Source organism: Electrona antarctica (genome assembly GCF_951216825.1).
Source record: "Electrona antarctica genome assembly, chromosome: 24".
Lineage (NCBI taxonomy): Eukaryota > Metazoa > Chordata > Actinopteri > Myctophiformes > Myctophidae > Electrona > Electrona antarctica.
The window spans coordinates 14,755,847-14,780,776 of NC_136803.1; the positions used below are offsets into that span (position 1 = coordinate 14,755,847).

At 40.2% G+C, this 24,930-nt stretch overlaps 2 protein-coding genes across 4 annotated transcripts in view; both read right to left on the reverse strand.

Moving 5' to 3' along the window:
• Positions 1-9,631: 9,631 nt before the first annotated feature.
• Positions 9,632-16,106, reverse strand: LOC306916904 (rho GTPase-activating protein 26-like). 2 transcript variants are annotated; one of them, XM_079494998.1, is made up of 4 exons: positions 15,983-16,106; positions 14,279-14,368; positions 11,875-12,070; positions 9,632-9,737 (listed from the first exon to the last, which is right to left on the reverse strand). In XM_079494998.1, the coding sequence occupies exons 1-4, from the start codon at positions 16,009-16,011 to the stop codon at positions 9,735-9,737; spliced, it is 318 nt and encodes a 105-aa protein (XP_079351124.1). In that variant the 5' UTR covers positions 16,012-16,106; the 3' UTR covers positions 9,632-9,734. The 2 variants fall into 2 exon arrangements, with proteins under 2 accessions (XP_079351124.1, XP_079351123.1); XM_079494997.1 differs by lacking the exon at positions 9,632-9,737 and having other exon boundaries at positions 10,988-12,070.
• Positions 16,107-19,144: 3,038 nt separating this feature from the next.
• sonb (SON DNA and RNA binding protein b) overlaps positions 19,145-24,930 on the reverse strand; it is a 31,469-nt gene continuing 25,683 nt past the window's right edge. The window contains exons 19-23 of one of the 2 annotated variants that reach the window (XM_079495768.1): positions 24,320-24,467; positions 23,780-23,848; positions 23,043-23,158; positions 22,682-22,783; positions 19,145-22,205 (exon numbers count right to left, since the gene is read on the reverse strand). In XM_079495768.1, coding sequence (XP_079351894.1) covers positions 22,128-22,205; positions 22,682-22,783; positions 23,043-23,158; positions 23,780-23,848; positions 24,320-24,467 — 513 coding nt within the window. In that variant the 3' untranslated portion in view covers positions 19,145-22,127. Of the gene's footprint in view, positions 22,206-22,681; positions 22,784-23,042; positions 23,159-23,779; positions 23,849-24,319; positions 24,468-24,930 lie in introns of those variants that run through there. The other variant, XM_079495769.1, reaches the window with a different exon arrangement.

A 24,930-nucleotide genomic window follows, 5' to 3' on the forward strand; every position in this document is an offset into this window, starting at 1 on the left:
CCATACCTTGCAAACTGAAGGTCAGTGGTTCGAGTCCAGTGAAACATATTTTCTGTCAACTGTCTTTCGCTGCTCACCTAAATTCCAAAAGGTCAAATATAACATTCCCGCAATATCTTTCATGTGCCAGCGTGGTGCAGTCTAATAGTCAATGGTTCACAAACTAAAGGTTGTAGGTTCAAAACTCACAAAACTCAATATAAAAACTAAAACATCCTCCAAACAACCAAAATGCCTCAAAAGTAGCACCAATGCATCAAAAGACAACTGCCAATCAAGTGCAACAAATAAAAAACAATTTCTAATTAAAAAAAACAATTTAATTTAATATGCAAATTCCAGCCCGCCTCCAGGGGGAGCTCCTCCCCATGGAGGCTGGCTTCTAAAAGAATCCTCCTCCTGGAGGTGTACCTTCCATGCTCCTCCCTCTTCAACCGGAGCTAAAAGAGAGCGGGAGGAGGGAGGCGGGCTGCCTCGGCTCTCTACACCTTAAAAAACCCAAAAATGAAGGTTTACCCTGAGCAAGATTCAAACCCACCACCTTCAGCTTGTGAGACCTATGCTTTTCTCTTGCGCCACTGGGCTTTTCACACTAATAAGATTTTGGAGGTTGTATTTAAGGTTGAAGGGAGAGGTGACATGTCAAAAGATGAAAATCCATAGAAAACACCTCTAACCCTGACAGAATGACAAAAAATCTAAGAATCTGCTAGATACACCCTCTGATGATCAGGGTTCAACTGAGATTTAGATTATTGCTTAAAACCATATGTTAGAACATTGTTAGAGACTGCACATGGATTTACACTTTCATTGAAACAGAAATAGAGAAGTTTCATATCAGCCTAAGTACTGTCTTTAAAATTCATACCCATTGTATCATATTAGTTTCCAATGATCAAAAGTTAAGTACATTTTGTTCTCACTTAAGACTTTTACTTTAAAGTGAGAACAACAAATGTACTGTAGTCTGTTTATCAAAAACTAAAGTGTTTTGTGATTAGTATAATTTTTTTACACTTACATTTTGTTAAGCACATTTGCTGTTCTCACTTTAGACTGTTACAATAAAATGGTCATTAAAGTGTTTTCAACTAGTTTCTCAAACAGTGCTGTTATGACCACAGCTCATCTTAGAGTAGCTGAATTCATTTAGAAAAAACACTTTATACACTCATGGCATGCAGCATGTCAATTAAATCAAGTATAGGCTGAGCTCCATACTTGTGATATGCATTCTGTTTTGAGCTATTCTAGTGACTCAAGGATACATTTAATTGAATCAAACAAATTCCATTGTATGTATTTATTACAACAAACACCAATCAATTAAATACAAAAACAAACAACAATTTGGGCTAAGAACTAAGTACTGTGGAATTGTATGTGTGACCATGTCTTAAATTCAACTTGATGGTATGCCATCTTGGGAAACCATTAAAAGTGCTAAGGTAAACACACTGCTTATGCATTCCACAATGGTGAGAGTAGACAAGCCTATAAGGAGAGGCTTGTTAGAAGAACCACAATATGAAAGTCAAAGGCAACATTTCTGCACATTGGTCATCGACACTGACGTGTAGAGAGGGGACACCTGAGAAACATACATTAGGACCACAAAGTCCAAAAAATGTATCGATGGCCTAAACTCAAAAAGTGCTAAGGCAATTACAAGCAGTTTCCTACTTTGCTCAGTCAGTGCACACAAAGAAAGACCAAACAGGAAATGTGGCATGGGCACCAGGCTTTATAGGGGAGGGGCTAATCAGTGACTACTTACACCTGAGTAATTGGGGTGTGGCCTGGTCTCCCTGTCAGGTGTAAGTAGCCTAATCAAACAAGTCCCATTTGCAGCAGAAATAGCAGGGCCAGTATCTTAACCAGTGCACCACCATAGTTCATATCTGAACTGTTCTTTTGTGTACAATTCAGTGAAAGATCAGATAAAGGCGCAAGAGTCAGGTAAAAGTAGAAAGACATCCTTGCTGTATTTGAACCAGGAACCTTCTGGTTGCAAGCCCTGTATCTTCACCAATGCACCACCACTTCTCATACATAAATCATGCTATTGCATGCTCTACAGTTAAATATTGGATAAAGATGCAAGTTTGACAAAATACCCTTGCTGGACTTGAACACAGAACCATCTGTTTGGAAGGCCCATATCTTCACCACTGCACCAACTAGACATGTAGAAATAATACTATTGCGCACACTTCATTGAAAGATTAGATAAAGATGCAAGAGTAAGGTAACATTTTAAACAATGCCCTTGCTGGACTAGAACCAAGACCATTCTGTTTCCAAGGCCTGTATCTTAACCACTACACCACCATGGTTGATACTCTCTTTGTTCTCCTGCGCACTCTTCATTTAAATGTTAGAGACCGGTACAAAAGTACAATAAAAAAATAAAAAAACAAGGAACCTTCTGGTTGCAAGCCTTGTATCTTCACCACTGCAACATCATGGGTCACGTGTACTCCTTCGTGATCAGTGAAACATTAGATAATGTTAAATGAGCCAGGTAAAAGTTAGAGAAGATCTCTTGCTGGATTTGAACCCAGAACCCTCCGTTTGGAAGGCCTGTATCTTAACCACTACACCATCTCGGTTCAAGCATTGTTTGTTCTCTTGTGACCTCTTCATTGAAACGTTAGAGACAGGTACGAGGGTACAAATTTGGAAAGATGCAAAAAACATAAAAGAAGAAACAACAAAAGGTTCTGCTTGAGGAAATGCAGGTACAAACTTGGAAAATAGCCCTTGCTGGATTTGATTTGAACCAGGAACCTTGGGCCTGTATCTTCACGACTGCACCACCACAGTCCATACATCACCTCTTCTCTTGAGTGCAGTTTAGTGAAAGATTAAATAAAGGTAACAGAGGATATGACCATGCCTTGCAAACTAAAGGTCAGTGGTTCAAGCCCAGTAAAACAAATCTTCTGTCAACTGTCTTTTACGCTCCACTTAAATCCCAAAAGGTCAATTATAACATTCCCGGTATCATTTGCTGTGCCAGCGTGGCGCAGCCAAAAAGCCAGGGGTTTGCAAACTAAATTAAGGTTGTAGGTTCAAAACTCACAAAACTCAATATAAACACTAAAACAAACAAACAAAATGCCTCAAAAGTGACTCCACTCACTGCCAATCAAACAAATGAAAAATAAACAACCTTAAACATCAAATGCCTCAGTGTCAAACAACAATTAGTAATAATAAAATAAAGCACTTCTGTCAAGTGTCTTTTGTTGCCCACCTAAATTCCAAAAGGTCAAGTATTACATTCCCGCAACATCTTTCATGTCTAGGTAGCACAGAGGATATGACCATGCCTTGCAAACTGAAGGTCAGTGGTTCAAGTCCAGTGAAACATATTTTCTGTCAACTGTCTTTCGCTGCTCACCTAAATTCCAAAAGGTCAAGTATTACATTCCCGCAATATCTTTCATGTGCCAGCGTGGTGCAGTCTAATAGTCAATGGTTCACAAACTAAAGGTTGTAGGTTCAAAACTCACAAAAATCAATATAAACACTAAAACAAACAAAATGCCTCAAAAGTGACTCCACTCACTGCCAATCAAACAAATGAAAAATAAACAACCTTAAACATCAAATGCCTCAGTGTCAAACAACAATTAGTAATAATAAAATAAAGCACTTCTGTCAAGTGTCTTTTGTTGCCCACCTAAATTCCAAAAGGTCAAGTATTACATTCCCGCAACATCTTTCATGTCTAGGTAGCACAGAGGATATGACCATGCCTTGCAAACTGAAGGTCAGTGGTTCAAGTCCAGTGAAACATATTTTCTGTCAACTGTCTTTCGCTGCTCACCTAAATTCCAAAAGGTCAAGTATTACATTCCCGCAACAACCTTCATGTCTAGGTAGCACAGAGGATATGACCATGCCTTGCAAACTGAAGGTCTGTGGTTCAAGTCCAGTGAAACATATTTTCTGTCAACTGTCTTTCGCTGCTCACCTAAATTCCAAAAGGTCAAGTATTACATTCCCGCAAACTCTTCCATGTCTAGGTAGCACAGAGGATATGACCATGCCTTGCAAACTGAAGGTCAGTGGTTCGAGTCCAGTGAAACATATTTTCTGTCAACTGTCTTTCGCTGCTCACCTAAATTCCAAAAGGTCAAGTATAACATTCCCGCAATATCTTTCATGTGCCAGCGTGGTGCAGTCTAATAGTCAATGGTTCACAAACTAAAGGTTGTAGGTTCAAAACTCACAAAACTCAATATAAAAACTAAAACATCCTCCAAACAACCAAAATGCCTCAAAAGTAGCACCAATGCATCAAAAGACAACTGCCAATCAAGTGCAACAAATAAAAAACAATTTCTAATTAAAAAACACAATTTAATTTAATATGCAAATTCCAGCCCGCCTCCAGGGGGAGCTCCTCCCCATGGAGGCTGGCTTCTAAAAGAATCCTCCTCCTGGAGGTGTACCTTCCATGCTCCTCCCTCTTCAACCGGAGCTAAAAGAGAGCGGGAGGAGGGAGGAGGGCTGCCTCGGCTCTCTACACCTTAAAAAGCCCAAAAATGAAGGTTTACCCTGAGCAAGATTCAAACCCACCACCTTCAGCTTGTGAGACCTATGCTTTTCTCTTGCGCCACTGGGCTTTTCACACTAATAAGATTTTGGAGGTTGTATTTAAGGTTGAAGGGAGAGGTGACATGTCAAAAGATGAAAATCCATAGAAAACACCTCTAACCCTGACAGAATGACTAAAAATCTAAGAATCTGCTAGATACACCCTCTGATGATCAGGGTTCAACTGAGATTTAGATTATTGCTTAAAACCATATGTTAGAACATTGTTAGAGACTGCACATGGATTTACACTTTCATTGAAACAGAAATAGAGAAGTTTCATATCAGCCTAAGTACTGTCATTAAAATTCATACCCATTGTATCATATTAGTTTCCAATGATCAAAAGTTAAGTACATTTTGTTCTCACTTAAGACTTTTACTTTAAAGTGAGAACAACAAATGTACTGTAGTCTGTTTATCAAAAACTAAAGTGTTTTGTGATTAGTATAATTTTTTTACACTTACATTTTGTTAAGCACATTTGCTGTTCTCACTTTAGACTGTTACAATAAAATGGTCATTAAAGTGTTTTCAACTAGTTTCTCAAACAGTGCTGTTATGACCACAGCTCATCTTAGAGTAGCTGAATTCATTTAGAAAAAACACTTTATACACTCATGGCATGCAGCATGTCAATTAAATCAAGTATAGGCTGAGCTCCATACTTGTGATATGCATTCTGTTTTGAGCTATTCTAGTGACTCAAGGATACATTTAATTGAATCAAACAAATTCCATTGTATGTATTTATTACAACAAACACCAATCAATTAAATACAAAAACAAACAACAATTTGGGCTAAGAACTAAGTACTGTGGAATTGTATGTGTGACCATGTCTTAAATTCAACTTGATGGTATGCCATCTTGGGAAACCATTAAAAGTGCTAAGGTAAACACACTGCTTATGCATTCCACAATGGTGAGAGTAGACAAGCCTATAAGGAGAGGCTTGTTAGAAGAACCACAATATGAAAGTCAAAGGCAACATTTCTGCACATTGGTCATCGACACTGACGTGTAGAGAGGGGACACCTGAGAAACATACATTAGGACCACAAAGTCCAAAAAATGTATCGATGGCCTAAACTCAAAAAGTGCTAAGGCAATTACAAGCAGTTTCCTACTTTGCTCAGTCAGTGCACACAAAGAAAGACCAAACAGGAAACGTGGCATGGGCACCAGGCTTTATAGGGGAGGGGCTAATCAGTGACTACTTACACCTGAGTAATTGGGGTGTGGCCTGGTCTCCCTGTCAGGTGTAAGTAGCCTAATCAAACAAGTCCCATTTGCAGCAGAAATAGCAGGGCCAGTATCTTAACCAGTGCACCACCATAGTTCATATCTGAACTGTTCTTTTGTGTACAATTCAGTGAAAGATCAGATAAAGGCGCAAGAGTCAGGTAAAAGTAGAAAGACATCCTTGCTGTATTTGAACCAGGAACCTTCTGGTTGCAAGCCCTGTATCTTCACCAATGCACCACCACTTCTCATACATAAATCATGCTATTGCATGCTCTACAGTTAAATATTGGATAAAGATGCAAGTTTGACAAAATACCCTTGCTGGACTTGAACACAGAACCATCTGTTTGGAAGGCCCATATCTTCACCACTGCACCAACTAGACATGTAGAAATAATACTATTGCGCACACTTCATTGAAAGATTAGATAAAGATGCAAGAGTAAGGTAACATTTTAAACAATGCCCTTGCTGGACTAGAACCAAGACCATTCTGTTTCCAAGGCCTATATCTTAACCACTACACCACCATGGTTGATACTCTCTTTGTTCTCCTGCGCACTCATTTAAATGTTAGAGACCGGTACAAAAGTACAATAAAAAAATAAAAAAACAAGGAACCTTCTGGTTGCAAGCCTTGTATCTTCACCACTGCAACATCATGGGTCACGTGTACTCCTTCGTGATCAGTGAAACATTAGATAATGTTAAATGAGCCAGGTAAAAGTTAGAGAAGATCTCTTGCTGGATTTGAACCCAGAACCCTCCGTTTGGAAGGCCTGTATCTTAACCACTACACCATCTCGGTTCAAGCATTGTTTGTTCTCTTGTGACCTCTTCATTGAAACGTTAGAGACAGGTACGAGGGTACAAATTTGGAAAGATGCAAAAAACATAAAAGAAGAAACAACAAAAGGTTCTGCTTGAGGAAATGCAGGTACAAACTTGGAAAATAGCCCTTGCTGGATTTGATTTGAACCAGGAACCTTGGGCCTGTATCTTCACGACTGCACCACCACAGTCCATACATCACCTCTTCTCTTGAGTGCAGTTTAGTGAAAGATTAAATAAAGGTAACAGAGGATATGACCATGCCTTGCAAACTAAAGGTCAGTGGTTCAAGCCCAGTAAAACAAATCTTCTGTCAACTGTCTTTTACGCTCCACTTAAATCCCAAAAGGTCAATTATAACATTCCCGGTATCATTTGCTGTGCCAGCGTGGCGCAGCCAAAAAGCCAGGGGTTTGCAAACTAAATTAAGGTTGTAGGTTCAAAACTCACAAAACTCAATATAAACACTAAAACAAACAAACAAAATGCCTCAAAAATGACTCCACTCACTGCCAATCAAACAAATGAAAAATAAACAACCTTAAACATCAAATGCCTCAGTGTCAAACAACAATTAGTAATAATAGAATAAAGCACTTCTGTCAAGTGTCTTTTGTTGCCCACCTAAATTCCAAAAGGTCAAGTATTACATTCCCGCAACATCTTTCATGTCTAGGTAGCACAGAGGATATGACCATGCCTTGCAAACTGAAGGTCAGTGGTTCAAGTCCAGTGAAACATATTTTCTGTCAAGTCTTTCGCTGCTCACCTAAATTCCAAAAGGTCAAGTATTACATTCCCGCAATATCTTTCATGTGCCAGCGTGGTGCAGTCTAATAGTCAATGGTTCACAAACTAAAGGTTGTAGGTTCAAAACTCACAAAAATCAATATAAACACTAAAACAAACAAAATGCCTCAAAAGTGACTCCACTCACTGCCAATCAAACAAATGAAAAATAAACAACCTTAAACATCAAATGCCTCAGTGTCAAACAACAATTAGTAATAATAAAATAAAGCAATTCTGTCAAGTGTCTTTTGTTGCCCACCTAAATTCCAAAAGGTCAAGTATTACATTCCTGCAACATCTTTCATGTCTAGGTAGCACAGAGGATATGACCATGCCTTGCAAACTGAAGGTCAGTGGTTCGAGTCCAGTGAAACAAATTTTCTGTCAAGTCTTTCGCTGCTCACCTAAATTCCAAAAGGTCAAGTATTACATTCCTGCAAACTCTTCCATGTCTAGGTAGCACACAAGGATAGTCTAAGAAGGATGAGACGCGAAGACCGTACGGGCGACGCCATGTTGCTTTGGAAGGAAAGAAACATGCGCAATGGGCTATATGCAGCCAACACTTCCGCGTTCAGCTTCCTTGGTCTCAACTGCGCATGTTTCTTTCCTTCCAAAGCAACATGGCGTCGCCCGTACGGTCTTCGCGTCTCATCCTTCTTAGACTATCCTTGGTAGCACAGAGGATATGACCATGCCTTGCAAACTGAAGGTCAGTGGTTTGAGTCCAGTGAAACATATTTTCTGTCAACTGTCTTTCGCTGCTCACCTAAATTCCAAAAGGTCAAGTATAACATTCCCGCAATATCTTTCATGTGCCAGCGTGGTGCAGTCTAATAGTCAATGGTTCACAAACTAAAGGTTGTAGGTTCAAAACTCACAAAACTCAATATAAAAACTAAAACATCCTCCAACCAAAATGCCTCAAAAGTAGCACCAATGCATCAAAAGACAACTGCCAATCAAGTGCAACAAATAAAAAACAATTTCTAATAAAAAAAACAATTTAATTTAATATGCAAATTCCAGCCCACCTCCAGGGGGAGCTCCTCCCCATGGAGGCGGGATTCTAAAAAAATCCTCCATGCTCCTCCCTCTTCAACCGGAGCTAAAAGAGGGAGGCGGGCTGCCTCGGCACTCTTCGCCTTAAAAAGCCCAAAAATTTAGGTTTACCCTGAGCAAGATTCAAACCCACCACCTTCAGCTTGTGAGACCTATGCTTTTCTCTTGCGCCACTAGGCATTTCACACTTATAGAAATTTGGAGGTAATATTTAAAGTTGAAGGCAGAGGTGGCAGGTCGAAAGAAGAAAATCTTCAGAAAACACCTCTACCCCTGACAGAATGACTGAATCTACTGATATACCCTCTGATGATCAAGGTTCCTGACTCCTCAACTGAGATTTAGGTTATTGTTTAAAACCACCGGGGGGACATTTTTACTCTGTTACCCACATTTACTCTTTCATTGAGCAAACAAGATGTTTAGTTTGCCTTAATGTAATTACATTGCATACCAGTTATTGTCATCTCTTAGTCTTAGTTTTAGATGACCAAAACTTTAGCACTTTTAATCAACCAGAAATATAATTGTTCTTGTTTAATACATTACTTTTGCTGTTCTCACTCCAGACTTTATGGAGTGAGACTTATATTATTTAAACAATTAAGGTGGATATAAAGTTTAACTAATTTCTCAAACTAGTTGAAAACTACTAATTAATTAAAAAAAAACACTAATGACAAATTTCAAATAAAGAAATATCAATTAGGCCTATAGACAAATTCACAGAGGCGTGTCCTGGGCACAGCCATTACTGAGGTGATTAGCAATCATTAGCTACACCTGGCCTACAGGGCACTGGCACTGCTCCATGGATTTGTATAAAGGCTGAGCCCCATACTTGCATTCAGTTTTGTAGTGACCCAGGGGATAAACAAAAAGATTTATTGAAACTAGCCACTTACATTTCATGTATTTATTTCAACAAACGCAAATTAATTAGGAAACACCTGTGCTGTGGACAATTTAGGCTAACAAGAACTTACTTTGTATGACTTTAACTAGAGCATTCATTGTACTACAATCGTTTAACTACTGGTATATGATATACTGTCATAAGAATTAAATTGTTAAATAGTAACTTCATAATACTATTCCCATGTCAATGTAGGAATACAAAAATAAAAAAACACTCCTTTCTGCATCAACTCCTCCAAGGAACAGGCATATGTGATGTAGTTGGTAGATTTTCACTGAAAAGATGAAATTAAATTAGAACAATAAGCATACACATACAGTACATGAAATTATTAGTAGGCTCATGATAATTATGATGATTTCATATTTACTCTTACGGGGGTAGAAGGCAAATAAGTAGGCCTACACTGTATAACATTTTTCTCATAGTTATGTTTCCCTTCCAGCAGGTTACTAAATATATCATAGAGATCGTCTATAGGCAGGTGTAAGGCGCCTATATCATTACCAAGGACAGGTGTTTAACAAAATATTTACTTACTGACAAATGTCTAAAGTAACAGGAGAAACAAATGAGCATTTCTGTGCTTGAAACAAACAAACATTTCTGAGCCTGCATGTTCTCAATCAACCTAATTACATCCTGCTCTTTCTGGAGTTGTCATGTGACCGGCTGTGATTTTGGACTTTATTTGAACCTAAACCAACCACAGAAATACAATTCAATGTACAGCATAAATAACCGGGTGGCGGTGGCTCAGGGGTAGAGTGGCTGGATGGTAACCGCAAGATTGCCAGTTCGAACCCGGGCTTCCCCAGAGTTGGTGTCGAAGTGTCCTTGAGCAAGACACTGAACCCCTAATTGCTCCTGATGTGCTGGTTAGTGCCTTGCATGGTTTCCGCTGACCTCGGTGTGTGAATTGGTGAATGTAATGCACAATCTCTGTAAAGCGCCTTGGATAAAGGTGCTATATAAATGCACCATTTACTATATTGTTTAAAGATGACGTGCCGTAAAATATGTTCATCAGGTATTATGATTATACTAAACATTTCTGAGCCTGCATGTTCTCTATCAACCTATTGATTGATCGATGAAGTATTTATCAACAGTATGCAGAATAGGTACATTTCAAGCACAACTCAATACAAAAACTGTCAACTGTGGACGACACCATATAAAGCATTACACCTAATTACATCCTGCTTTCTGGAGTTGTCATAAACCTAAACCTAAATAGTTATAATATATCTAGAGAACAGACAGCCCTGCCACCACCTATTCATTTCAATTTAAATCTTGCTGTATGCACCATGCAAAAAAAACAAAAAACAGACCCGAGACACTAACTATTCAGTTACATTATGAGCGTTCATGTTGGGATTGTTGTGGACCACTGGATCGTTTACATGTGGCAGAAAATGTAGAAAATAAAAATGTAGTTTTATGTTGAGTGAAGGTTTCTCACTGAAATGTATGTTAGGCTTCCACAAGTAGGCTCACAGAATAAGCTCTCAATTTGCAGTATGTCCATATTTTGATAATTTAATATCACCATGTAGAAATCATGTAGAAATTACTTTACAGCAATGACAATTAAAAACAAAAACAAATTTCATCATTTGAAAGAGTGTCAAACGATGACTAAAAGGCCAATGGGTCGTAGAGTTGAGTACACAAATCAATACATAAAATCTTCAACCCATGGACAATGAAGACATCAAAGGAAAGAAGAAAAACTTGTTAAGAATAGTTATTCTAATTGTTAAGAAGAATTATACTATGTTACATTGAGGTGAATAGATAACCGTGTGCAATTTAATTTCCCACTGGGCCTTTTTCACCAACTATTCACAATAGCAAAGCAATGACAATCGGTCCATGGCAGCAAATCAAGCACACTTGGAATGGCCAGACAGTGACCCCCGACAGAAGTGGGGGCTTATCAGAGTTAACCACTTGAACCCCAACATCTCTATTCGGAAAAAATACAAGATCTACAAGTTCACAACGTGGCTATTTTTGGTGTGGGGGGTGGGAGCGGCCCAAGTACAGCTGTAACTCAGGTCCGTTTAACCACTTAAAGTAGTAAGTAGTTAAGAAAAAGATGTAAGTAAGCAGACTTACAGACTTACTTAAAAGTAGATGTAGATGTGTCTTTTTTTGCGAGGTGGGGGTGGTGTAGTGTGTGTGTGTGTGTGTGTGGGGGGGGGGGATATCTAGGGTTGCACTTGCAACAGTTAATTGAATTAACCGATAAATGATAAAATAACTTGCAATACAAGCACTAAGCATCATCTGCTGTTACTTTTTCCACGTCCAAAGAAGCATGCTTGCTTTGCCGTTCATCAGTCCACGGCACGCACTCCCAGAATAAGACATAATTTCCAAGCGCCCGTCCGTCCGTCTACCTTGCCTTCCTTATCTCGTCGGGATGAAAGAGTCCCCTCTCGTCGTCCCTCAGAAAAGCAGGTCTCGTTGGTGATCAGAGCCTCCACCACCATCCGCTGGTATCGGACGTAGTTGAGGGCCGTCATCACCGTGGGGCCGAACACGATGCCCAGGTTCTCGCTGGCCATCAGGTTGTCCTTGGCATGCTGCACCACCCTGGAGAGAGAGAGAGAGAGAGAGAGAGAGAGAGAGAGAGAGAGAGAGAGAGAGAGAGAGAGACAGAGAGGGAAGGAGAAAAGTGTTCATAATGTGTGACAAGTAGCCAGGCAACTAATCTCCAAATGCCAGGTGGAAAAAGTACTCAATTGTTTTACTTAAGTAAAAGTATCAGTACTGCAATGTAGAACTACTCCCTTACAAGTAAAAGTCCAGAATTCCAAAATGCACTTGAGTAAAAGTACAAAAGGTACATCAAAATGTACTTAAAGTACCAAAAGTAGAAAGTACTCAGTATGCACTCAGTATGTCCCATTTCAAGTTTTGAAATATAATATAGAACAATATTTTGAAAATAGCAGATCTACAAGCTCACAATGCGTGCAGACTTGTAGATCGAGCTTGTAGATCTTCTATTTTCAAATGGCCGAAATGTATATGTTTTGTAATAATAATCAAAATCTACAAAGTAACTAGTAACTCAACTTTTAGTATGTATGTAGTGGAGTAAAAGTACAATATTTGGAACCGAGATGTAGTGGAGTAGAAGTGAAAGTATTGATAATAAGAAATACTCAATAACAAACAAATACCTCAAAATTGTACTTAAGTACATACTGTACAGCACTTAAGTAAATGTACTTGGGTACTTTCCACCACTGGTATTACAGTATACACTGTGCCATATAGATCAGTTACATTGATTTGTATTCAGTCAAATATTAAGCTTTAATGGAAAACAACCACCACCGAGCCCTGATCATTACGGTCCATTAGGAGGAAGGCAACTATGCTGCCCTCTACTGACAATTTCCAGTATGGCATTAATCCTGTGATACTTGATACTGACTTCTCGTTGTGTTGATTTCTCAGATCAGATCACCGTTTTAAATATGACATGAGAGGGTGTACTTTACTGCCATTAATGGCACGACAGTTATGTAATTAGACATAGCACTCTATAGTGTATACTCATAGTTTCATTGTACAGATATTCTACTGTTAGATGGATGTTGGGCTCCTAGCTTGGTTATGATCCTGATTGACTATTTGACTATGTATTTGATGGATTACCTAACTTTACCATGTGTCGTTCTTGCTTACTGTAAATCGCTCTGGATTAAGAGCGTGTGCTAAACGCCCAAATTGTAAAAAAGTTGGAGGAACTTCTAGCCCAGTAAAATCTATCGAGGAGCTTACGGTGTAACTGTAATGTCAAGGCTGAGTCAGCTATATATTTAATTAAAGTAAAATGTTTTGATATGATCATTTTTCATTTGATTAGTAGAAATAGGCAGAGCATGAAAAGCACACACAGCCATGCAGAGCATGAAAAGCACACATAGCCATGCAGAGCATGAAAAGCACACATAGCCATGCTCAGATTGCTTGGTCAGAACTACCTGTTGTACCTTAACCCATTTAGACCTGAGGACGCATCTGTGTCACCTTAGCTTTTAACCACTTTAACCATTATTTTAAACTTTAGCTCCTATTTTTGAAAAATCATGAAAATGTGTGCAAATCCTTTAATATATATACACCACTGTAGTCCTAGTGGACTCATAATGTGCCATACATAGTGTCGTAGTAAATCAGTGTCAAACATATTCTGAAGAAAGAAATCCTGGACACATTTGTCCACATTAACATGAATCCAACACAACTGTCAAACAAGTCTGAGGAGCGATCTATGAAATCTATGCAGAAGTTTGATCTGCAACACAATTGTCAGTAAATTGAAATACCAGGTAACCAATGAATGAACCTGTCCAAGTAGCATGATATGTAAATTACACTTTTAACATAATCCATTCATTATGTGGCTAGCCCCCCCAATGCATGGCTTCAGTTGATGTTTTTGCTTTGCTTTTTTCTGGTGTTGTATTTTTTAACTCATGTCTTTTTAACTTATAGCTATTGCCTTTTTCTACTGCTTTCTATGATGTAATGTATTTTTATATGTTCATCATGCTCTTTTTATTCTGTATGTATGTTTTACACTGGAGCTGTTGGACAAAACAAATTTCCTTCGGGATCAATAAAGTATCTATCTATCTATCTATCTATCTATCTATCTATCTATCTATCTATCTATCGAAGATCATGTCATGTGGCAGCCAAGTGTTTGGACTTTAATGCTCGTTTAGAGCATTTAGGACTTACATCGTTTGCCAACAGTGATATCCTGCGTGGGGGAGGACTTACATGGGAAGAAGAGAAGTCTTCACTTGGTTCAGCTTGAGGTGGTGAGAAGACATCCACTGTGAGATGTCAGCCAGACATGCGCCGCTCAACCTGAGTGGCAGAGGAGTGGAGAGAGAAAAACAGTTGAGTGTTTACAACTATTACAATCAACCAATAGGAAGTTGTATAAGAATATAAGAATAGTATAAGAATCAGATCTTTGTCACCATCATGTCAATTTATTGCGATTAACAATTATTGTGATTAACAATGTAATTGTCTTTTTCCTTTGGGACATTGGAAATTGGAATACATAAATTACATCTCTGTTTAGCTTTTAGGCTTTGTAAACAAACATGGCAAATTACTTTAATCAACTTTAATTAATCATGAAGAAATAATCAAAAGAATAAGTTATTATGGTCAAAATAGGCCATATTTAATCATTTTATATTCAAAATTAAGAATTAAAAAAGTAATGGAAATAGCCGATCAACAACACGTCACTTGCGATGCATTGTGAGCCTGTAGTGTAGATCAACCTTTTCCTCTATTTTTTAAAAATATATAAACATTTTTGCAATCTGGAAACAATTATGATGGCGATTACAGTATATGCACGGCACGCATCTGCCTAGGTGACTGCAGACTGCTGGGCAAGTGCTGGCGCTTTTATATCGAGATCTAAGGGTGGCAGCGGGGCAGTGTCTTGAGTGTACAGGGTTTGATGAGGGCCCAGGTAGGGCCGGACCTTAATTTTTGGGCCTGTTGAGAACTCCAGTTTTCGCCGGCTGCTGGGCGTGGCTGCACTAATAACATTGGAGCAGGCCCGTCTAGAGTTTAAATGGACAGGTATCAGTCAAAAGGGAGACATCGAAGAGGAAGGATGGATGGGGAAGAATCAACATATGGAATGTCAGAACAGGTCATCTCCATATATGGAGATCTAAGGGTTTGAGGTCAGATGTAGAGTTGCTGATCTACTTGCTACTTTTGTGCTACACTCTTGTCCGACAATATGACATTAATTGACCCCTTTGTTGTCTCTTTAGCTTGACAAGATATAGAGTAGGGGTCTTCAACAGGGATTCCTCTGAGTTACTAGAGTGGGGCCACCACGTTTTTGCAATAATAATAATAATAATAATAATAACTAGATACTCCTCTAGCCTTAGGAGACATTGGCTTAAAAGCCTGTATTTATAACTGTCACAAATGCCTGTCTATGTAGGTTTGTTTTTCTTCTTTTTTTTTTTTTTTTTTACTGTAAGTATACATGTTTTATATAATTGTGTTTTATATGGCATATGCAATAAAGAGTTGCATTCATTCAACAATTATTATTATTGAACAAACTTTCTTGTGCAACATTAATATACAAATCAAATCATAACATATCATTGAACATCACTAATGAATGTCAGTATCTCACCGATGTGAAAATACAATTAACTATTCAAACTATTCAGTCTAGTATGAAGTCAAAATCGCAAGATTAATTCATTAATCATTCATAATCATATATTCAGTGAATCCCAAAACAAGAGCTGACTGCAAGCTAGCTAGCTCAGAAGACTATGGGAAACGCCATTGTAACGTTAGCATTTTTTGTGACGTTAGCATTGCAGCGCTAGCGATGCTAACAACAACAACAACCAATATCTCCGGGTTTTCACCTTGAGTTTACGTTCTATGGTTTTTATATACTCTAAGGTTTTTACTCACCACTGAATGTAAACAAAAATAATCATCATCAAATGGGTTGCCTTGGGTAACGCAATTTAAATAGCGCGGCACGCTGTTGTAACTATGGCAACGTCCACACGCACGCTGTAGCAGTCTTGTTGACGTGCAACGTCACTCTGCGTGCCACGATTCGTTGACCAATCAGAATCGATTGCGTCCCTGTGACGTCAGAGCCCCTCGCTCTTTAAATCTTCGGTTCACCGTTACAATCAGACAGTCTCTTTACACCTGTTGAACGTTATCTGAAGGAGGAGGTAGACGCTTCTACTGTCTGTAGACAACAGTTCAACACACCACACTAGAGAGAGAGGCTTTCTACTACAGTTCAAAGATCATTTGAACTATCTTAGCAATATTAAAGCTTTTTTATTTTTGGCAATAACCATCTTCAGTTGATTACCTCCACTGAGACAGAGCAACATCATTTGAGAGAGAGAGAGAGAGAGAGAGAGAGAGAGAGAGAGAGAGAGAGAGAGAGAGAGAGAGAGAGAGAGAGGTAGAGTGTCATTAACCGAGTACATGGCCATGGATAATATGACACAGCAGCAGAGGTCATCAGATGCCGGTTATGATGAATATATACAATATTTTAGACGTTTAGAGTCAACACAAGACCCCTCGGTCCCAGAGACCCAGGAGAAGAAACCACGTCGCCTACAGTCCTTCCTCCGCCCCCTGTTTGGGAGGAGGAGGAGATACCCCCCACCTCGTGACCTCCATCAGGACCCTAAGGGCGAGGAGGAGGAGGAACCACGGCCTCCCCTCCAGACCACCGCTGGGGTGGGTGATGATGCTGACGTTTCTACGACGACTCTCTGCGGTGATGACACCACCAGCGCTACTACTACGGAGTCGGAGCAGCAGGAGAGCAGTTATGACGTCAGGTCGTGTCCTCGCTGTGCAGCCGTCATCATCAGGGATGTCATCAACGGCATCGGGGTTCACACGGACATCACAGATACGGAGGACGCCAGAGCCTACGTCACCGTGGGCGGCGGCGGTATCACCGACTCGCTGGACGGTAGATCGTCCCACATCATACATGTAGAGTTCGCTAGCCGTCATGGTGGCCGTACCTGCTGCGGCGTCTGCGGCGCGAGGTTCCGCTGGTCACCTGCGCCAGGCCGTGCCCCAACCCTCGATGGCATGAAGAAGAAGCCACGACGGAGCAGAAAGAAGGAGATTCAGAGTTTTCTGTGGTCGCTGGGGGCCACCTCGGGGATAAGCCTCGGGCTGCTTTTGGCTCTTGTTCTTCCACTGGTGTCTGTGGTCGGGACACCTCTGGTGGTCGGTGGAGTCATCCTGTTTACAGTCGGTGTTATTGCTTTGCATCATGTACTGTAGCTGCAATATATTAGCCTGATTATCAGACTGTAGCGTCCACTCAGAGAGTGGGCGGGGTCTTTGGGCTGGATCCAGGCTAGCAATATATTGCATAACCGGCATTCTTTAATGGACATTGTTCCCATTGATGGCCTATATTACTATAGTGTTTTAAAATGTGAACATATACTTAAATGTACTTTTGTTAAATTTATATTACGACACATTAGCCTGTAGATCTGTTATTTTATCTTTTACATTTTTACTTTTGTTAAATTGTGTATATTGCGACTGTATATTTTGCACTGGTTCAAGATCTTGTAATGTGAAATATTAATAAATAGAACATTTTTAAATGACCGTTATGCCTTCTTATTTACTAAATATTGTATATTTGGGGAGGGTCCTAGAGGAGATTGTTGTACATATGCTAGTGGGTCCAGAGCTCGAAGCTCTGATCTACAAGACCACAAGGGAATGTATCTGTCCATATGTATATCTGGGCTGGCTGTGTCAGTGCATTCCAGTGACTTCAGTTAATGGAAGAATCACAATCACATTTATTGTCACATCACATGGTTTACAGATGTAAACATTACGTGTTTTAAAATAGTGAAAATTGCTCAGGAACAAGAACAAGAATGTGTCGATGTAGATCGGCTATTTGATTCATTTTGGATTTATTCAAAATGGTAAGCCTAAACAGTTTAGGCAGTGGAACAAGCTTGCAATGCAATGTGTTGGGAGGTTGTAGAAAGGCCACACACGCTATAGTAATACAAAAAAGCAGGTGTGGCCATTATCATGCATAACTCTGTTATCATGTCAGTGTCATAGTCAACTGACGGACTAAGTGTAACCTGTGTCCTGTAGAATTACACTTACCATAGGTGTGTTGTTGTTTGATGACGTTGCAACATTTACCAGATTTAATTTATAAGCATCTGTTTCTCTCACTCTCAGACTGTCTTCCTTCCTGTAATATATATTTTTAGTCCCACCCCGTCAGAACCTGCAATATGTTGACTAGAGGTACAGTACAGACACCTGTACAGTTGTACTGTATACTTGGGAACTGGGAACCATCTGCACCAAACGTAATAAATAGTGTCCAGCAGGTGCCAGTGTTGTTGTGTTCAGCACCGGATTGTGAACTAGGGTCAGTCAGCTCACTGCTCCCAGCTGTGTCTTTTGTCTTAATTAACATGTCAATATACAGCAGAACTAGGCAACATTGGGCAAAAATATGTGAACATTCAATGTAAATATGTGAACCTTAGGCGACCATTTGGTCAATTTTAGTAGCTGTATGGGGGAAAACTCCTTTTTATACTTAATGGTACGCAAGAAAACGTAAAACTACCGACTCCATTATCACTTTTAAGTCCTCTCTGAAGATATGGCTGAATAACAGTTGGACCTAACTTAAACTTAAAAGCTCAGCGGCTAAGCAGGATACATACATACCCTATCTTCTGTTTCAATTGCCCCAGTCTTTTTTAATTGTAAATGTTTTTTAAGGGGCCAAGCACTAAACTTTCTACAAACAAACTTTGGACCAAAATCTAAAAATCCAGTAGGTCTATAGAGCATAGCAGTGGTTTTCCCATAGACATGTACACAAATATTTATATCAATTATTTTAAGCCTAGAACCAAGGCATCCAGGATCCTGGTGAGTCCATGATTAATTGATAAAACCTTTGATTCTGTGGGGAAAAAATGAAAAATGCTAAACAAAGGGTAGCCTATGTATTAAATGTAGTATACCATATATTTAAATATTAATTGGGACAATTAATTTGTACGACATGTTCAAACGAGAATAATACTCATTTATTACATATAACAAATACCGGTGTGCACTATGTACAGAAGCAGCAAATTAAATAGATAAAATGGGAGAAAGGAAAGAAATTAAAAAAGAAAATGTATCAGGGACAGGGATTTTGCAAGATAACCGAGCACAGTAAACAGTAGCAAGAAGCAAAACATGAGTTCAAAGTAACATCCATCGATCCATGCTTTTTTCTTCTTAAAAAAAAAATCTTCCCATTCCCAGCCTTTGCCATCATGGCTATAATTTATAACATTTTACTCATCAACTTATCAGTGCCATGGTTTTGGACACAGGTACATCACTACACAAATCTGAAATGTTTTACTTTTAGTCTAGTTTTAGTCGACTAAATATACGATTTTAGTCGATTCAAATGTATTTTGGCGGGCCTTGATGGCGTTGTCGCATGCTGAAAAATAGCAGATCGAAAAGCGAGCTTGTAGATCGGCTATTTTCAGAGTGCAACACCCGAGCGCAATCATACACAAAATATCTTGCCCTTTAGTTCTACTGGATCACTTCTCCACTAGTCCCTCCTTAACCTTTAAGTCAATATATTAATTAATAAAGCTTACTTATTTAGTTTTTATTTAGGTCGTTTTTGGCCAGTGACAAAAGGTAGTCGACGAACATTTTTCATCTTACTTTTAGTTAAAGAATTAACACAACATGTACAATTAGGATGTTTTAGTATGTACATACATTTTTAAATATAATAATAATAATAATTTGATGTCTGACTGCATTTCATCAAATTATTGGCATAGGAATGCGTCAAAAACTTTAAAAACTCCATGAATTGAAGGCCTCATGGGGTGTGTAATCGATAGAAAGGTAATATTTTATTTAGGTGAACTACTCCTTTATTTAACAAACTGAGTCATCTGCATTTGGGCTCTATGCACACAGAATAACTGTACTTCCAGGCCGCGTCCCTACTTCCTACACAGGTGTTATTAACGATGATACCAGGCTCTGTTCCATTTAGTGTACAGTGCTTCTCAAACTTTTTAATTTCAAGGACCCACATAACTGTGTGCAGTGGCGTGCACAGATAGACACTAGGGGGTGCTAGAGCACCCCCTGCCCTTTTGGAAATGTGCCCTTTTGAAGAAAAAAAAAAGCGCGCCACCGTTTTTCAATAGCTAAAGCATAACATAATGCTAACACCAAAAGGGGTTCCCGTCCAAAATAGATTAAGGCAACCAGCCGGTTCCACGCGCTGCACAAGGTGCCCTTTTTTAACTTGAGCACCTGCCCCTCTAAATGTCTGTGCACGCCACTGTCTGTGTGTACACAATACACATGGAACCAAATGGTTCCATTTGTACACGCAAGCCCAAATAAGCAATTACACCTACGTTAGAGCGAAAATGGTGGCCGTGGCCAGGAACAAGGTGAATATATACAATATTTTAGACGTTTAGAGTCAACACAAGAGGTTTAAAATAGAACTTAATGCAGTCCCATTGTTCTCACGACACATTCAGTAAGGTGCATGTCCACTTCCACTGAAATGTATTGTTTTGGGGGTTGTTTCCTGTCCATAACCCAAAGGGTAAAAGTCTCCATGAATGAACCATAGCTTAAATCACACTGCGTGATCTGATGAGAAAAGCACATTCTGAGGGGTGTGTGCTCTATAATAGGTATTAATGCAAGCATCCTAGTTAACCACGCAACGCAAGTACAAACATTAACAAAATGTGATGACTGAACTTATAATATAAATTAAAAACCTAAAATGTACTTGCACGGATACATAGTTAACTCTCGGTATCACGGCATCACTCCTGGTTTCGGGAGTCCAAACTTTTACTGTATTCTGTTCAGAAATGAATGATCCAGATTACATTTACGCCTGACATGTGTGCCTCGTGCGACATTGTTGCGAAATAAGATCTTACGCAAACTCTTCCTCGCAGACATTTACATCCGGATCTGTCAAACCAATGACAGACTAAGTTGGTATTTTGTTTGCGTGACTAGAGAACCGTGCCGTCCCAATTCTGGGGTGAACATTCGCCGAAAAAAGCTGACCTAGTGTACAAGTTATGAGCATGTAGATCAGCTTTTTTCCGGTTTAGAGATTTAGGCCCTCGTTTATCAACGCGGTGTACACCCAAATACCGGTTTACACGTTGGTAAATGAGGGCCTTAGTGTGCGGGGAGGACCACCGGTCAACGAAGTATATAGCGTCTCTAAGTGGTTAAGTTGCATTTACAGCTGAGCTGAATATTATACCTTTTTACACTAACCTATCAATCCTTACTACTCCCCTGTTTTATAAAGTGGATTTAGTTGGTGCCAGTGTTAATTATGACAGCAAAATGTTGCTGTACTTATAGTCAGTCTTTTGATTAAAATTCCATTTAGTTTTAGTCACATTTTAGTTGACTAAAAGGCAGGCCTTGATGGCGTCATAATGCCTAATTCATTCATTCATTCATTCAAAAATAGCCGAACTGCAAACTATTTCGGAAGCATAAAATTACTTGTCTTAGTTCTACTGGATCTCTTGTCCACTAGTCCTCCTTAACATTTTAGTCTATTTTTGTTTTACAAAATTGACAATACATTTATCATAGCTTAGCTTTTATTTCGTTTTTCGTCAGTGAAAAAAGGTCGTCGACAAACATTTCTCGTCGTAGTTTTAGTCGACAGAATTATCACTGGTCGGAGCTTGATCGACACAAATAAAAACCACCAACAGGCAGAGGGAAAACAAGATAAATAGTTTGTCTACTTACAGCCTCAGCGCGAGAATGGGGATGCAGTTATCTGAAATGGGACACACATCCCCAGATGTCCCCAAACATGTTTGACAAGAGTACAAATACAATAAAATACAAATGTAGGCCACTATGCAGACACGTGGGTTCATGTCAGCCGACTGACACGGCCCTTAAAGCGAACTTTCGCAGAGTCTCTGAGTGTGTTGTGGAATTTGTGTGTGTGTGTCTATGTAGAGAACAGGGGCCCGGTCGAAGCAGCAGTGAAGACGGGTCCTGTGTAGAGGCCTGGTCCATCTGCAGAAACCTGGGGAAAGACGCACGCACACACATGTGCACACACACACACACACACACACGTGTGCACACACACACACACACACACACACACACACACACACACACACACACACACACACACACACACACACACACACACACACACACACACACACACACACACACACACACACACACACACACACACACACACACACACACACACACACACACACACACACACACACACACACACACTTAATTTAATCAATCATGCACGGCCTGATAACGTCAATTAAGAAAATAATAATAAAAAGGTCCATATATGGGCATTACTTACTGGTACTAAAATCACAGAGTATCTTTGTACTTTTTCCTCAAATACATTTTCAATTCCAGACTTTCACTGTAACAGCGGATTTCTACATTACAGTATTATTACTTTTACTTAAGTAAAACATGCGAGTACTTTTCCCACCACTGCTGCTAACAGACTGGTCTTACCTCCCCCATGGCCTGCAGGGCCACCGTAGCAGCCATAGCCTTGGCGTGTTTCTTATTGGGACTGGCTGACTGGGGCTGGTAGTCCACACCGCTCACCGACACCTAGGGCACAGCACACACACATTATTAGAGAGAGACAGACAGAATGACAGAATGAATAAGAAGAAACGTTCCAGCACGCAACACCACTGTGTATGATGTGAAGTGTAAATCAGACTTTAGCTTGCTTATTGGATGTACCGTAGTACTCTCAGGCTGAGATATATACAAATGTTACGTATTCACAAATTATAATGGACGCGCACAGTCTCTCTCACACACACACACACACACACACACACACACACGCACACGCACACACCTTGAAGAGGAAGTTCTTGCGGTGGTCAGGGCCACTGTGGTGAACCATAACAAAGTCAGGCTGCATGATCCTCTTCTTGTTGCACAGCTCGATCAGAGCCGACACCGGGTGCTTCCCTGGACGGACGGACGGACAGACAGACAGACAGACACATTTAAGCAGAGCTTCTATAACTCAACAAAAACGGAGAAACTGGTGCTCGGATAAAAATGCTTTTTATTGAACAACACGTAATGCAAAAGTGCTAATAGCCGACACTGCAAAAAGCTAACATCCGTGGCACGTTACATTTCAAATCTGAACGTTGATGTACACGTTAATGTTGTCAATTTAGCATTTAGCAAAACAGGGTGAAGTTGTGCCGTGAGGGTGGCTCGTGAAGTACGAGCCACCCTGCTGGTGTTTTTGAAAATCGCTAGTTATTTCTTGGGCTTTTCTGTTCCTTTTACAGTGGAGAAAGACATGAAACATGGCGCGAGGATAGGGGAGTGACATGCAGCAGCCGTCTGGAAATGGAACCAGGGGATTAGCTGTCATCAATGTCCAAACTTATCAGGCCGCTGCATTTTTCCCATATTTTGCCATGTATGCACAGTATCTAAAACAAAACGTGGGCTTCTTCCCAAGAGGTGGATGACACTTTTGCCAAACTAGGCGTATTGAGAATGGTCAATTGCAGGGCTAAAGTGAATCGTGGTCTGCAGGAATGTGTGTGTGTGTGTGTGTTTCCATCTCACCCATCAGATCCTTGGTGACCACCAGTCCTCCCGTTTGCTTCAGAGGTTTCTCTCCTTCAGCAACCAGACCTGTAAGACAGTGGTTCCCAAACGTTTTCATGTCAAGGACCCCAAAATTGACACTAATCAGCCCACGGACCCCCATTTGAAAAGATATGCCAGGGACCCCCATAAGAGAAGACCTTTACAGCTCTAGCAGTGATTCTCAACCCGTTTAATTTCAATGACCCCCAGTTTGACATGCATTAGTCTACGGACCCCCATTTAAAGGCATTTCTATCTCTGGGATACAATTTATATTGTAAAATCACTGTTAGTTGAACGGGTCCATTTGGTTCCATTTGTACACTCTCAGAGTTACAGAACTTACAGAACCATAAGGGTCCATTTGGTTCCAAACTATAATTTAGCTGGGGACGCCCTGGAACTCCCTCAGTGGGAACCACTGCTGTAAGAAGCACGCCATTCAACGTTAAAGTGCCAGGAAGAGTTATTCTGCGGGCACAGAGCCTATTCCGTGTGACCCCCCCCTCCCCTGACCTTTGCGGTCGATCTTGAAGTCGATGACGATGGGCTCCACGGTGCCTTCACGGTTCCTCCCCAGGCCTTCTCCCGTCCGCCAGCCCATCTTCCTCATCAGGAACTCCCCGACGCCCCCCTGCACCGGAGCCGCTCGCAGAAACTGGTCCTGTTGCGCAGATGCGCACGCACACACATACACACACACACACACAGAGAAAGAGAGGCAGAGGAAGGAAAGAAAGAAAGAAAAAGAAAGCAAGACAGACAGAGAGAGAGGTAAAGAAGGGTAGTGTGGCACAGTGAGGTGATGAGAGAGAGAGAGCGAGAGAAGGAAAGAGAGAGAGCACAAAGGAGAATATAAGTGTTCGGCCAAAAGAAATGCCTACCTGTCAATACATGAAGTTATGTTAAATGACACAGGCAGAAAAGCACACACACATGTACATGCACACTCATGCATGTACACACCCCCACCTCCACACATACTCCCGCACGCACGCACGCACACGCACACACACACACACACACACACACACAACCACACGCACGCACACACACGTACACACACACACACACACACATGACATGTGTAAAGTTAATAAAAGTTTTTGCAATAAAATCACCATATT

Coding starts and splice junctions, on each gene's coding strand:
- LOC306916904 (XM_079494997.1), bottom strand. CDS start 16,011: ATGATGATTATTTTTGTTTACATTCAGTG. Junction 14,369..15,982: donor ATTTTTGTTTACATTCAGTG/GTGAGTAAAAAC, acceptor TCTGCCACTCAG/GTTGAGCGGCGCATGTCTGG. Junction 12,071..14,278: donor AAGACTTCTCTTCTTCCCAT/GTAAGTCCTCCC, acceptor CTCTCTCTCCAG/GGTGGTGCAGCATGCCAAGG.